Source organism: Pectinophora gossypiella, chromosome 4, assembly GCF_024362695.1.
Source record: "Pectinophora gossypiella chromosome 4, ilPecGoss1.1, whole genome shotgun sequence".
Classification (NCBI taxonomy): domain Eukaryota; kingdom Metazoa; phylum Arthropoda; class Insecta; order Lepidoptera; family Gelechiidae; genus Pectinophora; species Pectinophora gossypiella.
In genome coordinates, this window is record NC_065407.1 from 7,705,721 (window position 1) to 7,728,623 (window position 22,903).

Sequence of the window (22,903 nt, forward strand, 5' to 3'; positions counted from 1 at the left end):
AAACAAACGGGGGATGGAATATCCCGAGCTGCGCCCGCGCCGGCCCGCCGGTTCACTGACAGCACCACGCGACGCGCCGACGACTCGCAGACGGCGACTCTAGAGTCACTGACTCCATCTATAAATACCAGATTCTTTGCGATTTGTAAAGCTCAATATAGCTTCGCTATTAACAAACAAGGTGTCATTTTATTGATCGATGAGGCCCTGTGCGTACTAATGAGAATTAATTGCGATTTAACTGTGTCGCTTGTCGTGTTGCGTCTGAAGAGGAACGTGGCGTATTTTGTACAATAAGGAAATAACTGTATTGTCTGGGAGATCATTAGTCCGGACAATTGATAAGCAATAGATTTTTATTTTTTTTCTGAGTTCGGACGGAGTTATAATAATAATAATTTATTCACTTTATAAGGGTTGATAGACAATGTCTTAATTACAAGTCACGCATTATACACTTAGTCTAATGTGCGCTAGTATCTAAACTAGGCCGAGCTTGTATCTCAGATACTAGTCTCTTCCTTGTGTACAACGTAATGCGTAAACAAACAGAGTAGAATCAAAGCGTATATGGACCAGGAGAATAGTGGGTATCACGAACAATTATCAGACCATTTTTATTTTAATGTCACAAACAAATTTTCTACCTTGTCATAATTCTCTTGTTTTAGCCAAACATTTGCGGGTAAAATATAGGTAATAAGCAGTTAACACTAGGTTATCATCAGGTCTGTTGGCTTTTTTAACGATTACGATCCTCGTCCTTCGTTATCCTATGAAGACTTCGACGTAAATTTTATTGCGCTACCTACTTTTATATTTTACGTCTTTATTAATGTACTTATTGGGCATAAAAGACACGCAATACAGAAAAAAACATACTTACAACAAAAATACAGAAAGGCTAAATAGGCGGCTTTATTGCTCAGTTTATTTCTTTCAGGCAAACTTTACAGGATAAATTTTATACAAATATTTTATAGTATTGAGGTCTTAAAAGTGTCCTTGCACAAAAGTTTTATATCTTTATATTCAATGCTCGCAGCTCGATATCAATACTTAGGTATATCAACAAGGGAATGAAAATTCTTGTTTACGACTGGATCGATAGGTTATACAAGAGCTGAGTCACCAATTTAATTATGATGCTTAATTGATGCTTGAAGATGTAAGTTACTTTATCAGCTGGCAACAAATCAATAATAAAGCTCGAGGAAAATCTGCTCACGCCTGTCTATCGTGAGTAAACAACATGTTATGTTATCAGCCGTCTGTTCTGCTGTTTAATTGTAAACGATAAGCTTGAAAGCTGTCAGCTGGCTGGCGCCTCGAGACACGTTTGGGGATACCTATTTATACCTTATCAAAGGTATCCATGCTATTATTAGATAGGCTGCTCTGCTCAGTAGCCATGTCTTTAACGTGAGCATATGCGCGAGACGGGTCTAGACCGGTTTTAAATTCCTTCAACGATCTGTGAAAGATTACCCGCTTATACCATTTCAAGTTACGAGTTTAGACGTCAAGCACCTGCTCCTTGCAACGGACGCACTCCTTCACTTCCTGGTCTGCAGCAATGCTCGTCGTGGCAACGAGACGAGGCGATACTGTAAAATTTAGCAATCCTCCTCGGTCGATTGCTGCCACTAAGAGATGACCTGGACCCTTGCGTCGGGTTATTTGTTCATATCAAACCAGTGCCCTAATTTCGTTGTTTGGAATTGGGGCAATAATAATCTATTTACAGAATAGAATGTAAAATGCATTATGATGGATGGCTACAATCTAGACCGTGACAAGGCCAGATATCGGCTCGTGTTAACGTTTAATAATAAACAGAGTCCAATTAAACTACAGTTACATGATAGAAATAGCACCAAATGGGTGCCCTTTGACCTGTCGATCTGACAAATGTAGCAAACACTTCCTTCACTCGTTATTGTTATTGTAATGATTAGATTCCATTGTACTCTTAAAACCTATAAATTATATTTTTTAATTAAAGTGCAGTGTTATTTATGTTATATTCTATAATAAGCTCTTTCTAATATCTAATATGCCTTGTGGCGACAACTGAATATTTTTGATTGGTTAATTTCCACCTAAACGAACAAACTCATAATGAATGTGGAAGATAATTAATTTTTCAATCGAATCCAGTGTTCTTAACTCGAGAAACGACAGCCTAGTCTGCACTACGGCACAATCCACGATTCCTGTTGGTAATAAAACTTCAGATAGGTAGATGCGATTTCGCAACTTAGAAACATCCATCCTCGATGCGCATGCGTGAGTATTTGTGTTTTGTGACTTCAAAAGCTGTTTACACAGGTCAGGTTGTAAACGTGCTTATTTATTTGCGGAGTACACGCATATCCCACACACACATCATAGGTTTCTTGAAAGGTCCATTTTACGATGTTATGACTGGAAATCATTTACTCAGACGGTTTAGACTAAAATAGTGGCCATAAAATGCTGGTACATTCATTGTGTGTCTGTTTCTGAGCCTGCTGTAAGGCACAACTGTTTCAATATTACTAGCCGTCAGCACTACAACTGGGGACTAAATTGCAACAAACGGTACAGTCAACACGTTCACAAAATAAAGTGTTTAAATCTACGACTCGTCATGTCATACATTATATAATTATATAATACATTATATAATATAAGTAGGATGGCCCAAGTCCATATTGGTAGATATTTTTTTGCATTACAACTTTCCTTTTACTTCAAACATATTTTTGAGTTCTTTGCCGTTGAATATCCTGACCCGGGGACATCACCGTCAAAATCACCATTTTTTGACTTTCAGCCAGCGCGACGTACAAAATGACAAAACTAAGTTACTTATACTTTACAGTTTATTTTCCTGGGCTAAAACTACTTTATGTTTGTTAACATCGTACAGAAAGCTTTGTAAAATCATTTAAAAACATTGCGATTGCTGGCTGTACTTCTCATAGTAAGTAGGTAGTGTCAATAAAATATTCATCGATCAGACGTCGCGCGTCGCCGGATCCTGCTAAGGTTTCCGAAGACAGGAGGAGCACTTGAAGGCATTGTTTTTGTTCTATTAGTACCGTAACCGACATTATATCACTGGTTATAATTAACCCAGTCTGCGACCATAAGCGGTGAAGGGAAAACCGCGAAATATAATACGCATTAGGTAATTTTATAATGGCGCTAAACTAGTGTTTGTAATACAATGGTTTACTAAGTCTAAATTTTCTGATATGTCTGTGGCTCTGGGGTGTTAAAAAGGGCACATCGAAGCAATTCATCTAAAAAAGCAATATCACAATTTGACATTTGCGCATATAAAAGTTAGTGCGCAATGTAAGCAAATGTCAAATAGCAACATTGCTTTTTTACCCACGACGGAACGGAGCAGGTATATGCGTTTAGGGTGAGAGATGTTTGTGTGTGCGTTTGTGCAAAGTAATGTTACCACCTATCTTTTAAACTAATGTTCCGATTTTGAGGCGGTTTTCAATAACGGGCTTGTGTTTGATGAGTTCATGTTCTTAGACTGGTGTCATGGCTGTAACTCACTAGGGGGCGCCACAATATTAGTGCAAAACAATGTTGCAATATAATCAAAATGAAATGTCCGATTACAATTCTGTTTTCGGCAATGTGTACGTGGTAGCTTATTGCATGTTCCCAAATAATAAAAATTACGTCTTTAACTCACTAGAGAGTGCTACAATATTAGTGAAAAATAGTATTGCAATAATATTAAAACGAATTGTCCAATTTCAATGCGGTTTTCAGCAATGGGTTCGTAGTTGAATGGTGCATGGTCTAAGATAAGTCTTATGATATTAACTCACTAGGAGGCGCTGCTATATTAGTGTGAAACGTTTATATTGCAATATTATTAAAATTAAAACGTATTGTCTGATTTCAATGCGGATTTCAGCAATGAGTTCGTGGGTGATTGGTGCATGTTCTCAGATGAGTGTTATAGAGGTAACTTTAAACAGAAAGCAACTGTATAATATATAATAAGGGACTTAATATTATGTGATAGGATGAATCACACTTATTGTTTTGCGAGATCTTACCTACACATTATAGGCAGCCCCCGACGGATATTCCTCGGTTATGTATTATGGTAAAATTATTATCGCTACATTTAAGTATATCTTCGAGAAACAGACACGTTAGAAAAAACTGTAAACATCCATATTCATTGTTTAGGTACTTAAGTATATCTATTACCGATGTCTCGAGATATCAACTCTTTTTTAGACAGTATTTTTAAGTCTAATATAATATTTCGTTACATAATGATTGGGTTAAGTCGGGGGTTTTGAGTTATTTTATTCTTTTTCGATGAGATTTTTACCGTCGTGGGTTTTTTCAAAATTTTTAATTTTGTTTAATTTTTAGATGAATTGCTTCGATGTGGCTTTTTTAACGCCCCTGGCCCGTACAAAAACAGATACTTGTCTCGGCTAAGCTAGGAGTAAAAATAAGAGCGCTTCTTACCATGTAGGCATAACATAAACATCCTATACACCTCCGTCCTGGGTATCCTCATCAAACGGAAGGACTCCATTTGCCGGGTGATTCAGGGTTCAGTGATTCAATATTTTTCTAAAAATATTACATAGGTCGTAAACAGCAGGATTTTAAATGTCTGCAAGTATTTTCCTTGTTTATTTCCTTTGTGCACCTGTGACATTCGATGAGTGTACGAGCAATATGCAATATCGCGAGATGAGTGTGAATAGTGTGGGGGGGAGACACAATGCACGGGTTCTCACATTTGTCATTCACGCAATACCCATCCAGATTATTGTTATAGTGGACCACCAACACCGTCGCATCCACCTTGAATCGCAGACTGCCATAAAAGTCTGACGTAACTTTTGTTTCTTTATACCAAAGTATAACTACATAGGTAAAACTACAGTTCATACGATTCTCCTTTAGACGTGGTCGTTTGATTGTGTTGCAGGTAAATAAACTCCAAAACTTCTCTGACATATGGACTTAATTCCAACAATCTATTTTATATATGTCCGCTAAATTAAACTCTATGCGCACTGACTCGAGAGTTGATAGTGATGGATTTACGCTCGTAGAAAATAAGAAAAAACGACAGTTCCGCAATAATAATAAATGTGGCACAGGAACAGGTACGAGTAGGTTACAAGTGGCGCAACTGCCTGAAGCTATTTACCTATCGCGTTTGAAGACGACATGTACTATTGAGGACGTGAAAGAGCACATACTTTCAATGGGATCGGAAGCACTGGATATACAATTATTACCACAGCGAAAAGAGCTAGACTTTAGGTCGTTTAAAATTTTAGTACCTAAACAGAATCTAGATACGTTTTTAAGTACAGAATTCTGGCCTAAAGACTTGGTATTTCGACGTTTTAAGGAACGATTTACTAACGTAAGCAATAACAAATAAATATGGATAGTACAATTAACACAATTAAAATGATTACGTTTAATTGTCAGAACATTAAGACTTCTATGCAACATGTCAGGGATCTGTGTGGAGTCGCGGATGTGGTAGCAGTCCAGGAAACGTGGCTCATGCCGCATGATCTCGGTCTGGTTGATACTATCGACATTAACTTTGGCAGTGTAAGCAGATCTGCGATGGATACTTCGAAAGGAGTTATAAGAGGACGCCCATATGGCGGAACAGCCCTACTATGGAGGAGGTCGAAGTTTCCTAACGTCTCCATTGTTGATTGTGCACATGATAGAATTGTTGCTATACACGTGAAAAACGGTAGACATTCTTTTATTATATTTAGTGTGTACTTGCCAACTGATAAGACTGATAACCTCCCAGAATTTACGGACTGCTTATCAAGAATTCATGCTGTAATTGAGGAGTATGACGTTCCCTTTGTTTATATCTTAGGTGATTTTAATGCCCACCCTAGTGCCCAATTTGGTAAGGAGCTATTGGATTTTTGTGCCGAGCAGGAACTGTCTTGTGTAGATATTGATGTGCTGGGAATTACATCCGATACGCATACCTTTGAGAGTAAAGCGCATGGTACCTGCTCATGGTTGGACCACTGTGTGACAACCACTGCAGCCCGCGATACTGTTAAATCAGTCCGTGTTTTATACGGTGTCTATACGTCAGATCATGTACCTTTGTGCATTGATTGTGAACTTGAGATCTGCCGTGGCTCTGTCGTGAGCGGAAACTATGCGTCTCATGGCGATAGGGATAAAATAAGATGGGGATACAGAGATGCTAGTCAAATAGATAAGTATTATGAATATTGTAAGCGAGAATTTTTAGGAATTAATACATATATGACAAATGAATTAAATGTGATATCTAAAAGCAATAATTATTTAGACTCTAGCGACGACTATTTTAAAATAATTGACGATATGTATTGTAAAATTATTAATATTCTACAATTAGCTGCCATTAACAGTTCAATTGCGCAATCTTCTAGTAAAAGAAAACGTGTTCCTTTGGTTGGATGGAACCTTCATGTTCAGGAAAGCCACTCAACTGCGCGTGTTCACTATGACGTTTGGTTGATGGCAGGCAAGCCGGCCACAGGTGACATATATGACAAGATGGTGAATAGTAGAAAGAATTTTAAAAATAAAGTAAAATGGTGTATTAGGAATGAAGAGACTATTAAGATGGATATACTGGCAATGCATAAAGAGGAAAAAAACTTCCCGAAATTTTGGAATGCTACAAAGAAATTACAAAAGAAACAAAGTCTGCCTGTTGCTGTGGACGGTTTGCAACAACCGAAGGAGATAGCCGAGTTATTTGTTCGTCAGTTTAAAAAAGAACCACTGCCTACACAGCAGCGGACTGAGAACAAAATTCATCCGGTTTCTGAGGAATCGGTGGTGCAGTTTACTGTTGACGATGTTGTTAAGGCGATACGTGGTATGAAAAGGGGCAAGTCTCCTGGACATGACAATCTGAGTATAGAGCACGTCCTTTACGCGGGAGAGCCGCTGTGGTCGATGTTATGTGTGATTTACAATTTATTTGTAAAGTACTCATACCTACCTGACCCTCTTATGCGAACAGTGGTCGTGCCTATAGTTAAGAACAGAACAGGAGACTTGAGTTCGTCGATTAACTATCGGCCTATCTCCCTAGGAACTGTCGTGGGCAAGGTGTTTGAGAGGCTGCTACGGCCCGAATTGCTACGAAACTTGGATATTGAGGATGCACAGTTTGGCTTCAGGCCTGGTGTGTCAACAGATTCGGCGATTGTCAGTTTAAAGTACGCAATGGACTATTACGTTAATCGTGATACGCCAGTTTATGCCTGCTTTCTGGACCTCAGCAGCGCGTTTGACCTGGTGAATTATGAAATTCTTTGGACCAAACTGCGCGGCTTTGGGGTACCTGAATCAATCGTTCGACTGTTGGCATACTGGTACGGAGGACAGACGAACTATGTGAGATGGGGCGACACGACTTCCAACGCATACAGGTTGGAATGCGGTGTGCGTCAAGGTGGGTTAACCTCTCCGGACTTATTCAACGCGTATGTGAACGGGCTGATCGGTGAACTGAGGAGCACTGGTGTCGGTTGCCATATTGACGGTGTTTGTTTTAATAACCTCAGTTACGCGGATGACATGGTGCTCCTCAGTCCATCGATTGGTGGACTCAGAAAACTTTTGTCTGTCTGTGAGAGTTATGCTAGCTCTCACGGATTAAAGTACAATGTGGCAAAAACGGAGATGCTCGTTTTCAGGAGTGGAAAAGTTCCGGAGAGTATACCCCAAGTGTTTTTGAACGGATCGGCAATTCGGCTTGTGCAGCAGTTCAAATATCTTGGTCACATCGTTACTGGAGACCGCAAGGATGATCTCGATATGGAGCGGGAAAGACGGGCATTGTCGGTTCGGTGTAACATGCTTGCGCGCCGATTCGCAAAATGTAGTAGTGAAGTGAAGGGCACACTCTTTAGGGCCTTTTGTCAGTGCTTCTACACCTGCCAATTATGGTATAGACACAAGAGGGCGTCCTTTAGCACCATAAGAGTGCAGTATAATGACGCATATCGCATTCTTATGAAGCTTCCTCGCTTTTGTAGCGCGTCCAGCATGTTTGCCGAGGCGAGAATGCCCGACTTTTTTGCTATTGTTAGGGCACGTATATCTTCATTTTGGGACAGATTGCGTTGCTCTGATAATAGCATGCTTAAAGTTGTTAGCCGAGACTTGACTAGCCCGATGATACGGTACTGGATCAAAGTACATCGGGAATCAAATAAAAAATGATCGCACCACATTTATTTTGTGTTAGTTTATTTTTTTTGTGTTATAGACGGTAGGTACTATTGTACCTTTAAGTAATTCGTATTATACAATTATATTTATAATGTAATCATTGGGTTTTTACCTTTAATAAAAACATTTTATTATTATTATTATACCTTGTTTCCCACTGTCAAAGATAAACAATGAATTGTTAAATACCTACTCTAGGAGCATCTACAGATGCTGGAATGGATGTGAACAAACAACACATAAGGCGTTCAGCTACATACATATCTAGCCGAGCAATTCGAAAAACCCGACAGAGGGATTATGTCAAATATATAACAGAGGCGATGGTCTGGTAACCTGTCACCACTATGGTTTACTCAAAAATAGCTGCAAGTGGAATTCTAATTACTTGTGGCTCTGTCGACCACAATCGGGACTTTTAGCGTGAGTTTCATGCATGTATATGTCTAACTTCTTTATGAATATAAGTACCTAGTAATATCGTAACATACAAGCTAAATCCAGTTATCTTGCTCTTGTATATTGTTATCCTTTTTCTAAAGTCATGTTTGCATCTTATCCATTTCATATTGGATAAGGGGATAAGCTGCGCCGGCGACTGTACCTACCAATGTAGCACGTGACGTGTTGTTCACGTTTAACACGTGACCAACAATTGCTTGTAATAAAATTAAGCTCTATCTATACTAAACAGGTTGCGATAGCCACTTTAACTTTTCAGTATTCATAACTATTTTCGCGGGCAGCGCAGGACCGATCGTCGTGGAGTTCCTTGGGGAGGTCTATGCCCAGCAGTGGGCATGTATTTTTATATTTATCTTTTTATTATTTGTAGGTAGGTAGGTAAATCACCTTTTGACTTTATAACTGTAAAGAAAATCCTTAAACTTGTAACAACAAGCTCACGACTATATTCACAATAGGGTAGTTTCCAACTAGTCAAATCAGTTAGGTACTTTTTACTAAACGTCAAAACACTAAATTACTACGGATTTTGTATGGAAAAGCAACCTGGGACGTCATAGAAAAATGTGACAAAATGACGCACTTCTTATTATATTTTCCTATATTAAAATTCATAAATAAGCTAAATAGAAAAATTAAAACGTGTTTTGACAACTAGATCTGTCTTTATTTCGTAATCAGAATTTCATAATTTATCTTTGACCTAGGAAACAACCCAATATGCCTAATTTGCTAAGGACTTACAGGACTTTATCACAAAACTGTGTTTAGTACTGTTACAAGTGTTACAGAAGAATAGGATAGAATAGAATAGACAAGGAAAAGTGAATCCAATTTTCAAATAATTCGATTCAACTTTGCTCTTTCATCCTTGTCACGATTATGGTCTTAATTGCACTAATGAACAATGATATTTTCCTATATTAAAATTCATAAATAAGTTAAATACTTAGAAAATGCTCCATTCGTGTTGCAAAAGGGATATCCATTGCTGCGAATCTTTGTTTCAATTTCAACATCCTTAAATCGTCACTGATGTCGCTAACTGACGCATCTGAATTTTTTGGCGAATCTGATTTGCACGTTTTGCTATTGTCAATAAGACACATTTTTTTAGCAAAATATTGCAGATACGTCAGTTTGCGAAATCAGCCACGAAATGATGTTCCGAGAAGGCGAGTGACTAACGCTGGGCCGACTCTAGAACTGAATCCCAGTGTTCTCAGTGCGTGAGCACTTGTTTGTTACTAGACGAATGTGACATAAATAGCCACCATTTACCATTACATCGTAGCTGCGTGTTGGCAGCCGCGACCTGGTGACACTAATCTGCCCTGCAGGCTCGGGCCCTGCGCGTGCACCCGCTTGAGCCGCGCCGCTGTCTCACAACCGCCATTCGTGTATAGCCAATAAACACTTTGCTTCAAACATAGGTACAATCAAAGAGCAAAAGTGAGCCTAGCGAATTATTTGTAAACAGTGGCGAAATTATGAACCATTAGTTCTCATAATTATAAAATGTATGTTTTTGTAGGTGTTTTTGGTCTATTACAGAAACGACAAGTAACAAGGAGGTCTTAAGTGCAACCAGATAATTTATTACTTTGCAATAAACTGATTGGACTTTTGGAGCTTATTGTAAATTGCTTTAAGAAAACGTTATAAAATATAAATTGTAACTAAAAAGAGAAACTCAAAGGAAATTTTAGTCGAGTGAATAAAACAGGTCTACTTAGTGCTCCCGGCAGCTCCGAAGATTTGTAAAAATTAACCGAGATGTTGTCAGATTGACTCATACGGGCAAAGTTCAAATCTTGCTCGAGACGATGAATTCGAGATTAAACAAATCAAATCGGCTAACGGCATAACTCGGATTTGACTTCGCTGACATTAATACTCGTTAAAACGTAATGTAACATTTCCCAAGTTATCAACGTCTACGTAATAAGTGCCGGTAATGATCGAAACTTGCTCGCCAATGTAGTTACACGACACGACATTTACGGCTGTGAAATCTAGATACCTGGAAACATAGTAATTACATGTCGTTACTATGCAGTTAATACTACGTGCCCCTATGCTATCTTCTGGGCACGTTTTCATTATCTAGAGATTGGTATGTGGTACATATGTGCTTATCGCGGCACTGATCGTTCTAGGTACGGCACGGGGGTCAGAGAGGCTGCTTTCTTGGCAGTAAACAAAGTGTTTAACCCTAATTATGATAAATAAATCAATTTTAAAATACCTACTTATGAAAAGGTCAAACAGAACGCAGACTAGTATACCTACAGTCTTACGTAAGCTAAGCATGGAATCTTCCTATACAAATTTCACTTTTCCTTTATTGAACACCGTAACGGGAACTCGTGTAAGGTTCAATTATATTTTAAGAATACACAGGACGTAATCAACATTAAACAGTTTAATAGTTTTTAATAATATTTTACAGGAACATAAATAATGAATTTTACTTAAAACCTTAATATCCTTTTCACAGGAAAGTCATAGTTATTATCTAAGTACTAAACTAGCGTCGTCTGTTTTATATCTCTAAGCTAAATACCTTCTCAGCTTATCTCTTACACTTTTATGTTAAGTAAATACTAATTAACGAGAATAATGTAGGTAACACTTGTACTTTTTGTATCGTGTCGGTTGTCTGGGGTCTTTGACATGACCTGGCTTATGTAATGACTACATACTTACTTAAGTAAATAATAGCCGAGACCGACTGATTAACGTGACTTATGGACACGTCATCTTACTTTCGGACAATCGGGTGACCAGCTTGCAATATTGTAACCAAGCTGGGGATTACAAAGTGATATGTCCCCACCGGAATTGGAATTCGGGACCTCCGGATTGTTAACCCACGCTCAACCACTGGACGACAGAGACCGGTGGTCAGACATATGTACTTAGTTGGTTGTTTGGTAAGACTTATAAAATGTTAAATAAAGTCTTAAAGGATTTGGAGAGTCTAAAGTCCGGGTGTGAAAACAATACGGAATAAATTATCCTTAGGATAGTTGGTTCAATTATTATTTTATAAGTTTCTTATTTGAAATGTGCTAGCGTTTTACCATTCTCACTACTGGCAGTTGCATCCTAATCACAGCCAGCTTTTCTGGAGTCTAATACGACGTAGGTATAAAGCCCAATGCACATATGACGTAACACTATCTCTCTCGCTTGTAAACACATACTTATTAAATAAAAACAGTCCGGAATGCAGTCAATACATCTCTGTGTGCATTAAGCTTAACATAAATCGACATCTGGGTAATCCAAAGGTCTACTTCCAGTCCTAACGTGGCTTAACATTTAAAGCTATTTGGTACTGTATGGACATGTACATACATATAAATACTTGAAACTTCTTGAATACCCCGTTTTAGGCTTTCATATTGATACTTACCTACTATTATGTACTTACATAGGCAACATGAATCGCCTGAAACAGACGCAGAAGGCCTATAATGATCATTTAGTTTGACTAGATTTGTACCTATTAAGTAAATAATGGTGTCGATTCTTGCGGACAGCAAATTATTTTTAACTTAATTTGGCAGTTCTAAAACTAGCATTATTTCTGTTTTGTACTTGCAGAGCTGTCAAACTATATTAAAACTAAGTTTGTGGCTAGAAGCGGTACCTATCTACCTACCTATAATTATCGTATTTCTTAATAATACTGAAAAGTACACAGGAAGCTAAATAATACATCGGTAAGCTAACATTAATGCAAGTAACAGTGTGAAGGAATTTAATTCTAATGAGCAAATAGGTATAGGTTATACGAATATAAGTGCTAACATTTCTTAAGTAATTTTTGTAACACTTGGGGACGGTTTTGTTCATAGAACAATACGGATCTCTTTGTTCGTACGTCTTAAATTTTATATATGTAGGATAGTAGTACAGTAGTTCATTTCTTTTTCTTTTAGTTATGGTAAGTTGGGACATATTATTTTCGTATTTATTTAACTTTTTATACTCTCCAGGCTGTAATCCGTCTATTTACGTAAAACATCATCACAGCTATAACTATAATGTGCCTGCTTTGAAGCTTATTCAATTTCCTTGAGCTAATTCCTGTAAACACCACGTACATTTATTTTAAGTTCTACCTGCCATTTTCTTATCCGCCGAAAAGGAAACGGGCGGGTCGATTGACAGGCATAAAAATTAGGCACAAATCTAAAACAACCCTCCAAAAAATTTAAATGGTCAATAACCCGACTGAATTAGTTGACAGCACACGTCAAACTGTTTGCATGGTACCTCTATTGTTTACTGTTTTATAAATTCATTCACTCATCATTTTTGAATTTAAGAGCTGTCAATCATCCGTCTCTTTCCTTTTCGCTGAATAAGGAAGTGACAGGTATAGCTGATAATAAAATTCTGTATAGTTGGAATATAAACATGTTTGCTGTTGTACACTGACAATTTAAACACCACAAACTCCGCAAAGTAAAACAATATCTACCTAGATATACAAAAGACACATAATATATCTAATATAATATGTATTGTACTTACATTATGATAACTTTAGCCATAAAACGAAGGTATTTGACAAACGTTTACATAAGTTGTTCTATAAAAAAATGTTCACTCTGTTACAATATTATGTTTGTCTAGGCTATGACAACATAATTTCATTTATTCATCGTGTCCTTTGTTATTAGTCTAATCGATTTCATGATAATTTAATATGGCACTGTCACATAATTTATTATACCTAGCTATACCTATACATAAGTGTTAAATAATGGTTTATTCGGAGGGTTTTTGGTCGGTTTACTTACTATCTTAGCCATAACATGGGGCTCGCATACCGATTGTGATGCGATTTGTACAATAATAATATTCCATATAACCGTAACTTCATTGGTTCAAATATTGCAATATGAAATCGGCTGATCGCACGCCATACGGTCCATCATATGCCCATCTAAGGGCTGTCATTGCATCCATGTCAAAAATGAATGCAAGTTTTCTTCTGATGTTACTCCGGGCTATTTAATTATGCTACGTATTTTATCACGACGCGAAGAACTCCAAGTTACGACTACTGGAAAAGGGATAGTGGAATACAGTCAGTAAGTACTGGCGTTGTTTCCTCTCATGGCGACACTCATCCTCCTGACGGGCAGGGGTGCTGGTCTGGCGGGAAGAGGGTGGCGGGCGCGGGCGGGGCGCGGGGGGAGCCGGGAGTCCGTGCTGGCTCGGGCGCGGAACTCCTCGGGGCACTCCGACTTGCCTGATGAGGAAGTCGAGTCACTTCGCACCACGCCACTTGTCTCGCTCTCCTCCTCTAATTCTACCTCTGTCCAGCGACGACCTTGAAATAATAGAGGTAGTTTGATTAGTACTTTCGTTTTTTTTTCGGGTTGCACTTACATAAATATATTTCTCATTTTCTAGATTTAATTTTATATTTTAGTAGGTAAGTACTATGCTAGTATCAGTCGGTATTTATAATAAAAAAAACAATCGTCAACTGTAAGAGAACCCTAAAAAAATAAACAGAAAGAATTGCTTTTTGCAGTCTAAAAAGTTATAATGACGAAAATGTTTAATAAAAGAAAAATCTTTCAAAATAATTCGAAATTATGAAAGGTCTTCTCGTTTGTAGAAGTTTAGAAAGACATTCCAAAGATCAAAGACACAGGGAAAACCACTTACCTACCTGCCTATCCTTAGAATTCATATTAATTAGAAATTAAATTACTTATTAGTAAAAATAATATATAATATAAGATAGGCAAACCTTGGTAGGGAGTAGGTATACCATGTGTTTTTATTTAATTATTTTAATTAAGGAAAGATGCCAAACGAAGTTAATTATGGTTTTTTCAGACGTGCCTATCTATTTTTACCGACTTCAAAAAAGGAGGAGGTTCTCAATTCGACCGTATATTTTTTTTATTTTTTTTTTTTTTATGTTTGTTCGGGCATATCTTCGTCGTATATGAACCGATTTTGATAATTCTTTTTTTGTTTGAAAGGAGATATACCCAAGGGGGTCCCATGTCAAGGAAGTCAGGATCTGATGATGGAAGACCAGAGAAATCGAGGGGAATTTTCAAAAATCGTAGGAGCGACTAGTGCGTTTGTAAAGTCATATTGATCAAATCGCTCTTTAGGCTTCGGGAAAACTTCCCGACCTTCGAAAACTGGTCAGCATCAGGGAGACACCCTATGGCCTGGCAAAACTATACAACCTGGAGCAATTTTTCTTTCACGAAACGTATTTAAATCTTGATCAAATCCAATCGCCGGTGCAAAAAAACAAAATGGCGGAAAAAAAAGATGGCCGCCATACAAAATTTTGTCGATTTTGGAAGAAGCCCGTTTGGGTAAAAATAATGTATGGGGCGCTTACTCAAAACGTCATGTAGAGTACGGAAATACTTTCTGGTCACCAAAAACTGCTCCGCATCAGAGAGATACTCTACGGCCTGGCAAAACTATCGCACGTGAACCAATATTTCTTTCAGAGCACTTATTTAAATCTTAGTCAAATTCCATAGCGCGTGAAAAAAAACAAAATGGCGGAAAAACAAGATGGCCGCCATACACAATTTTGTTTTTTCAGAAAATGTCTCGGGGTATAAAATATATATCGGGGTTGTGATCGAATCGTCATGTTAAGTATGGAAATACTTCCCGATTTTCGAAAACTGCTCCGCATCAGGGTGACACCCTACGGCCTGGCGAAACTATCGCACCTGAACCAATTTTTCTTTCACGAAACCTATTTAAATCTTGGTCGAATTTAATGGCCGGTGAAAAAAATACAAAATGGCGAAAAAACAAGATGGCCGCCATACAAAATTTTGTTTTTCCAGAAAATGTCTTGGGGTTAAAAATGATGTATAGGGTTGTGATCGGAACGTCATCTTTGAAAACTGCTCCCAATCAGGGAGACATCCTACGGCCTGGCAAACCTATTGCACCTGGATTTTGTTTGTTTCCACGACACCCATTTAAATCTTGGTCAAATTCTGTCGCCGGTGAAAAAAAACAAAATGGCGGAAAAACAAGATGGCCGCCATACGAAGAGGGACAGTTTCGAATAAACAGGACACGCGAAATCTACTGTATCTATATGTGTGCGTGAGTGTGTATGATAGCAGCTTCCACTGACTACCACATGTGTGTATGTGTGTGTGGGTGTGTGTGCGTGTGTGCGTGTGTACGTGCGCGTGTGCTCGTGTGCGTGTGCGCGTGTGTGAGTGTGTGTGTGTGTGTGTGTAAACATGTTCATCAATAATAATTGTGATCACTACTAATCATATATTATTATATATCAATATAAATCAGAAAATCTGTCTGTCTGCATCCTTGCTCAGTCTAACCATCACTTAAAATCGTAAAATAAAATAAAATTTTTAACAAAAAAAAAACCGACTTCAAACGCAAAACTAAAAAGCAATAAATAAATTTACTTCGCACAAAGTAATTAGTAGGTATTTTCAATTAGTTAATTAATTTTATAAATCTGAAGTCGGTGCCAAGTAAATGCTACAACAACCCTACTACAATATCAAATTACAATGTACACACAATATTGTTTAATACCTATATCAAAGCAATTACAAAACAATCAGTATTGAAAAATATAAGAATCGGTACTTCGTTGTAGCATTTCCTTGGCACCGGCTTCAGATTTATAAAATTAATTAACTAATTGAAAATACCTACTAATTACTTTGTGCGAAGTAAATTTATTTATTGCTTTTTAGTTTTGCGTTTGAAGTCGGTTTTTTTTTTGTTAAAAATTTTATTTTTACTGTACCTACCGAAATTCGAAAGGTTCAAAGGCTTTAGCGAAGAATCACTTTCCAGGGGCCGATTATAAAGCTTTAAAAATATGAATGTTCCGTGCTTTCGACAGTGGCTGAAAATAATAGGTATACGGTAGGATGTTGTTGGTTGTTAGTGGGGTGTGTTGGTTGTTTGCGGTTGTTGTGTAAGGCCGCCTATTGTACTCATTCTATTTCTCTTTTGTTTTGTATTTTGTTTTTTCCTGTTTGTGCAATAAAGTATTTGTTATGTTATGTTATGTTGTTAATTGGCAACTGCATGGGCTTACAACTGTTCTGGCTTTGGGATAGTAGGTATAGATACATTCTGTATTAATTAGTAGTGTTTTTGGAAATTTCGATTTTAACACTTTCACGGACACTGACCGTCAGTCATTGACTATTATTTCGTTACACTTGGGATCGCGCCGTCAACAGTGGACGTTCTGTCCTTGACAGTGTTAAGGGAAACGACTTACGCGCTTTTTACGTAAACATTTACATTAATGTTTACGTTTCAATACAGGTACGTAGGCAGATAATTGATATCACGTGGTTTCCAGGATTTGTGCTTAGTTAATGGAAATAGGCTCGCTTTCTATTACATGGGACTGAAACATAGCTGGCGAGGAGTGGGTGTATATTCTATACACCTCTGCCTCCCCCTTTGGAAATACAGGCGTGATGCTATGTTATGTGTTCAATATAGTAGACAATCACGGTCGCTTACTTGACTTAATTAGTTGCACGTGTTATATTTTCACTGAAAGAGGCAAATAATTAAATCTTAGTCTAAATTTCTTATGATAGAATTAGAAGATAATTACTTATATTACGTTCGTACATCGCTTTTAATATGAAATGGATTTTCTTTTGAGTCCAATTTCGCTTGATAGTAACACAATATAAAAACCTCTTATAAAACATTTCTTATGAAAGACAACAACGAGAGTACTCCTTTTCGTTTTTTGGTAAGCGGTCGTATAGTGGTGTAGTTTTCATGAGTTCACTCGGTTGAAGGGTAGATAGAGCCATACATCCCGTGATATCCCATATAGGATTTAAAGAGATGTGTCTCAGTTGTCTGACCCAGATTGAAAAACCGGATTCACAAATTCCACTTTGATAAGAACAGGAAAACGCACCAAATACCTATTGTATTTATTTAGTATAGTAAATGTCAAGAAGATGTATTTTTCTCTGTTTGGTTACCATAACAAATTAATTAAGTAAATTATTTTTCAATTTACGCAATGTCTTCATGCCTCATAATTGAGATGTAAATTCTATCCTTAATCCAAGCGCCTCCCGTTTAGTCACGAATCTGAGGTACAAGCTCTATCAAAGTTAGGGTTAATTGTAAAAGTATATTAAATTTCTTCCACATCATTGGCTACTTGACTGTTTAAGTATTAAGTATTTAATTTTAAAAATTACAAAAGTTTATTTTATACCTCTTAAAATATATTATTTTCACGAAAAAGCTTTAAAAACAGAAAATAAACATATATTTATCTTCATTCATTTCAAAATTCCCGCGAAAACGGTTGGTCACGTGACATTGTGCCCAGTGACGTCACATTTCAATAAACAAAGAAACTGTCAAACAGTACTATTACTTGGAACCTGACAGATAGTTTTTGTTTATTTTTTGATATGTGACGTCACACGAAGCTCAGTCATAGCCGCCCGTGTTTCGGGTCTTGTAATACACTGATCTTAATACAATTATCGTTTAGTAAATGATAAACTACTATTATATCTCATATTTTATTGTTACCTACAATGACAAGTAGGCAATTTTTACTTTTAAGTAAATATATTTATGCAATTATAAAAACTAGGAGGAGCTCCGTGGCGCAGCGGTAAACGCGCTCGGTCTGCGATTGTTGAAGTTAAGCAACTTTCGCAAAGGCCGGTCATAGGATGAGTGACCACAAAAAAAAAGTTTTCATCTCGAACTCCTCCGTGCTTCGGAAGGCACGTTAAGCCGTTGGTCCCGGCTGCATTAGCAGTCGTTAATAACCATCAATCCGCACTGGGCCCGCGTGATGGTTTAGGGCCCGATCTCCCTATCCATCCATAGGGAAGGCCCGTGCCCCAGCAGTGGGGACGTTAATGAGCTGATGATGATGATGAATAACTAGGTGTCTACGATCCAACGATCTCTATGCGTACTAGATACTAACAGAACAGAGAGGTCGGTGTGCGGGAAATTCTTCTGATGATGTCATCAGGATTTTTCTGATTAATAAATCAAAAATCGACCTTATCCGTTCTGTAAATAGTAAAATAATTATTATACATCAATGTCTGTAATAGTAATTAAACAGAAAATTCTGACAGCGCATAGGTACTTACCTACCTATATGATAAACCGAAGTTAGGTGTACAGTCACGAGCATTAATATGAATACACTTTGGTACCATGTCACATTAACTTTTTTGACAAATTGAACTGTAAGTTTCACTAAATGTCAAATATGTTAGTGCGACAGAGTCCTAAAGAGGGTACATTATATTACTCACGACTGTACCTACCTATACTATACCTAACTTTGGTTGACTTTTAGTTTATTGTAGCAGTAATTATCAATAGGTTAGGTACGTCATGTTAGTTTTTTGTATATATTAAATTTAGTTCCGTTAGATAAAAATGAGTCGAGAGTATATAAATATTACAATAATGTAGGTACCTACCAACGTAATTTTGATAATTCTCGTATTTGTGTAACAGTCCATTCAACTGGAACGTTACACGTCGAGATTCACAAACACAATAATGTGAATAATGTGTTTACGGCAATAAAAATGAAGGTCGACTGTCACTGTATTTCGTCACTGAGTAATTTTAGCGGCGGTAATGATGCGGCATGCACGGAGCACGCGAATATCTTGTTATTTTTAGCATCCACGTTTTTATTGGTTTTGTTTGCAACAAATTGACGCCATGCATGCTATCTTCACGAAACGTGTGGAACGTGACGGAACAAGTAAACAAACTTTTTTTGCCTTTCTGTATTAATTCAAGAGAACAGATTTATAGAATTCCTTTTACGAACTCCTTTGAAGGCACGACCTCAAATGTAAATTAGGTAAAGGTAGGTTACCTATTTGGGCCAACCACATCTCCTAATTAAACTGGCAACTGTTACGCTTCTGTAAGTGTATTGTAGTGTAATTGAATTAGTTATACTGCGATGATAGGGTTGTGACAGTAGGGTAGGTATTATCGTTAATACCGCCGCGCCCTTAGCACATTTCATTTGCTACAATTACAGGGCACTGTCTGACTGACAGTTACTTTCCTATGTATTATCGACGATAAAAGGACTATCGTTTACTTACTTAGTTATTTTTATAGTCAGTACTTAAATATTTCGATCGTCGTCGGTGACGATAAGAGACAACACACACTAACTTGTGCAAAACATTAGTTACTCCGTACCTTTTTTTTTATTTATTTGATAAACTTTGAGTAGGTATACAGTTTTGACGCATAGCATCGCTAAACCAGGAATGGTTTGTCTCGATGCTAGGTTTCCTGTCATCAATCAATTTATACAACGTTCAAAAACATTATATACATCAAGAACAATTAAAGTACAGAACATAATAAAATAAAAATAATGTTGTGGGTAGTAGGATATTGCAGCTCACCCGGTAGACACGGCAGTACATCGCTCTTACCTATGTGTGTACCGTATGTCCCACACTTACAGCATTCAATACGTGCTCTGTCTGTACCTAGGTTAGGTTAGTTATTAGTTTCGATAGTTAGGTTAGTTACGCACCGTAGGTATCCTATAATGACATACTTATCATAAATAGCCTATACACATCCCACTGCTACGTACTGCCTCCCTAAACCCTCCGTTTGCCTCCTTTTTTTTAGTTTGGCGGAGTGTTTTTGTAAAATCACTGCTTACAAAACGTTTAAACGGATAAACGTTTATTATTTATTTATTTTTTAAACAACCGGTGGAGGAGGGAGAATACCCTACTACGTTACTCAATAGCAGGCTGGTGAAGCTGTGGCTAGTTAGTTAGTCAACGCATTTTGAAGCCTCATACCTAATAGGCGTCTAAATTTTTAAAGCGGGTTGAGGAACCCCGTCCAACTCAACCGCTTGTGTATTGGTAGGTAGGTAGATGAACAAAGTTAAGAAATTCTAAATGAAATGAACACTTATAAATTAGGTAATGGATTCGATATCAGAGAAATTGATGGATTATGAACGCCAAAAGGTGTTGTGTAAATGAAGAAAACAAACAGAAAAGCTCAGCACAGAACTTTGTTATTTTATGTTTTTATGGGCACGGTTGCCCGAAGCAAAATAACATTACAAGTATACAGTTAGGTAACTTTGCTTTTTCCGCTTGAAATAGCACGTGTTGGACGAAATTATACGTAGAAATAAAATTTGTAAGTACCTAACTCCTTTTTTCATGTTCATTAAGGACCAGCATAAAAAAGAGGTTTTTTTTCTCATTTAAATAGACAAAAGAAATACAAAGGGAATTACGTAGCTTTGTTCTCAGACACGACTAATTATACCTGTATTGTTAGTTCCCGAATGGTGGAAAGATTGTAGTGTTATTTCTTATTGGTAGATTCTGTGGACCCAATCCAACTAGCTGTTGTCTGCGACTTCGTCCACTAGGAGTACAATTAAACATTATATGTGCATTCTGTCCTGTTATTCGATCTAGGTATATACCAGGATCAAAATAAAAATGAAATGACAGGATCAAACATGAAATACTTATCATAGTAAGGTACCTATGTGCCAATTTTAACCAAAACGGTCTAGCGCATTTGTAATATTAAAGTTTGTATGCAGAAAAAGTGCTACACCGATATGAGTATGGCTCTTTAATCAATGATTATGAAAAGACGGCAGTTCTTCCACTGAGTTGCATTGCAACCTACATATTTTTTATTTATCCTTTATAAAGCAAAGCGTTGGTCCCGGCTGCATTCAGTCGTTAATAACCATCAATCCGCACTGGGCCCGCGTGATGGTTTAAGGCCCGATCTCCCTATCCATCCATAGGGAAGGCCCGTGCCCCAGCAGTGGGGACGTTAATGGGCTGATGATGATGATGATGATTGATGATGATGAAAGCAATACTTACAGTAAGGGGAGGTGGGTGTTGGGTCTGGCTCTGACGAGGAGTCGGAGGCGGCGCGGGCCAGCGGTCGTCCCAGGGCTGCCGGGTGCACATCAGGGTCGCGCCGGCCGCGCGCCCACTTGCTGCTCACGCGCCAGAACCGACGCGCGTCCCGGAACACGCCCCACACCTGCAAATTATTACGTGTTTATCATCATCGGCCACCAGCCCCAACATCTCCTCCAACCTGGGAGATTAAAAAGGTCACATCAAAACAATTCAACTAAAAAAGCAATATTGCTATTTGATATTTGTTTGCATTAATAGCAATATTGCTTTTCTAGATGAATTGCTTTGATGTGGCCTTTTTAGCCCCTCAGGTTGGTGAAGGAAGCTCTATCTCTATGCGGCTGATTGAGAGGAGGCTTGTCCGAACAGCCCACGGCTAGTCCCGTTTGAAGGCTGTTAAGTAAGTTATCATCATTTCGATGATTTATACTTAGTAATACGCATTATTTTCAAGTGTTGGCAACAAATATTTGCGCCACCGAAATTACGCATAAATAGAGGCACTTTGAAAAATGCACCACCAATAGGGATATTTTTTAAAACACTGCAAAATTACTAATGCCACAGAACTTACTACTTTACGACGATCATTCCCATACAGGCATATGAGTACAGTGCTACTTCACTGCCACATGTTGGAAACATTAAAATATTAATTGGCAATAGATTTTATTAAGTACTACAATAAGTGGTAACACATAAGTTTTTTTAAATGACAGTACTGACTGCCCTACCGGAGCGTGACAAACCACGCATATTTGTAATAAAAACTAAATGTAACTTTTCTGAAAACCCCAATAAAACAAACAGTGACATACAACAAAAAGGAGTTTAAGTTTTCACCATCGCCACCACCACGCCACGACAGGAGACACTTACAGTGCGGCGTGGCCCGCGTGGGCCGTACACATGTATATTATGTTGTAATACAAAAGTAAGATAGGGTATATAAGATACAGAAATATATTTGTTTAATAAATAAATTGACTAATTAGAAGTAGGGTGTATCTGTGGGAGTACGTGCCGCGCTCCAGAGGCCGGTGAAAGGTGAAGTGAAACCGAGAAACACCCCAGTAATTAAGTGTAAATGTTTTCCTTGAGGATAACTGTGGCGTGAATTAAATTAACGGATTCAGCAATCTCAATTCTCTCGG

At 37.8% G+C, this 22,903-nt stretch overlaps 2 protein-coding genes across 5 annotated transcripts in view; one reads left to right on the forward strand and one right to left on the reverse strand.

Annotated features, from left to right (window-relative positions):
- LOC126366222 (probable glutamine--tRNA ligase) overlaps nt 1-22,903 on the forward strand; it is a 76,819-nt gene that overhangs the window by 5,633 nt on the left and 48,283 nt on the right. The window lies entirely within an intron of this gene.
- LOC126366359 (ras-related and estrogen-regulated growth inhibitor) overlaps nt 11,202-22,903 on the reverse strand; it is a 29,317-nt gene continuing 17,615 nt past the window's right edge. The window contains exons 6-7 of the mRNA XM_050009482.1: nt 21,705-21,870; nt 11,202-14,098 (exon numbers count right to left, since the gene is read on the reverse strand). Of these exons, the coding sequence (XP_049865439.1) occupies nt 13,854-14,098; nt 21,705-21,870 (411 nt within the window). The 3' untranslated portion in view covers nt 11,202-13,853. The remainder of the gene's footprint in view (nt 14,099-21,704; nt 21,871-22,903) is intronic.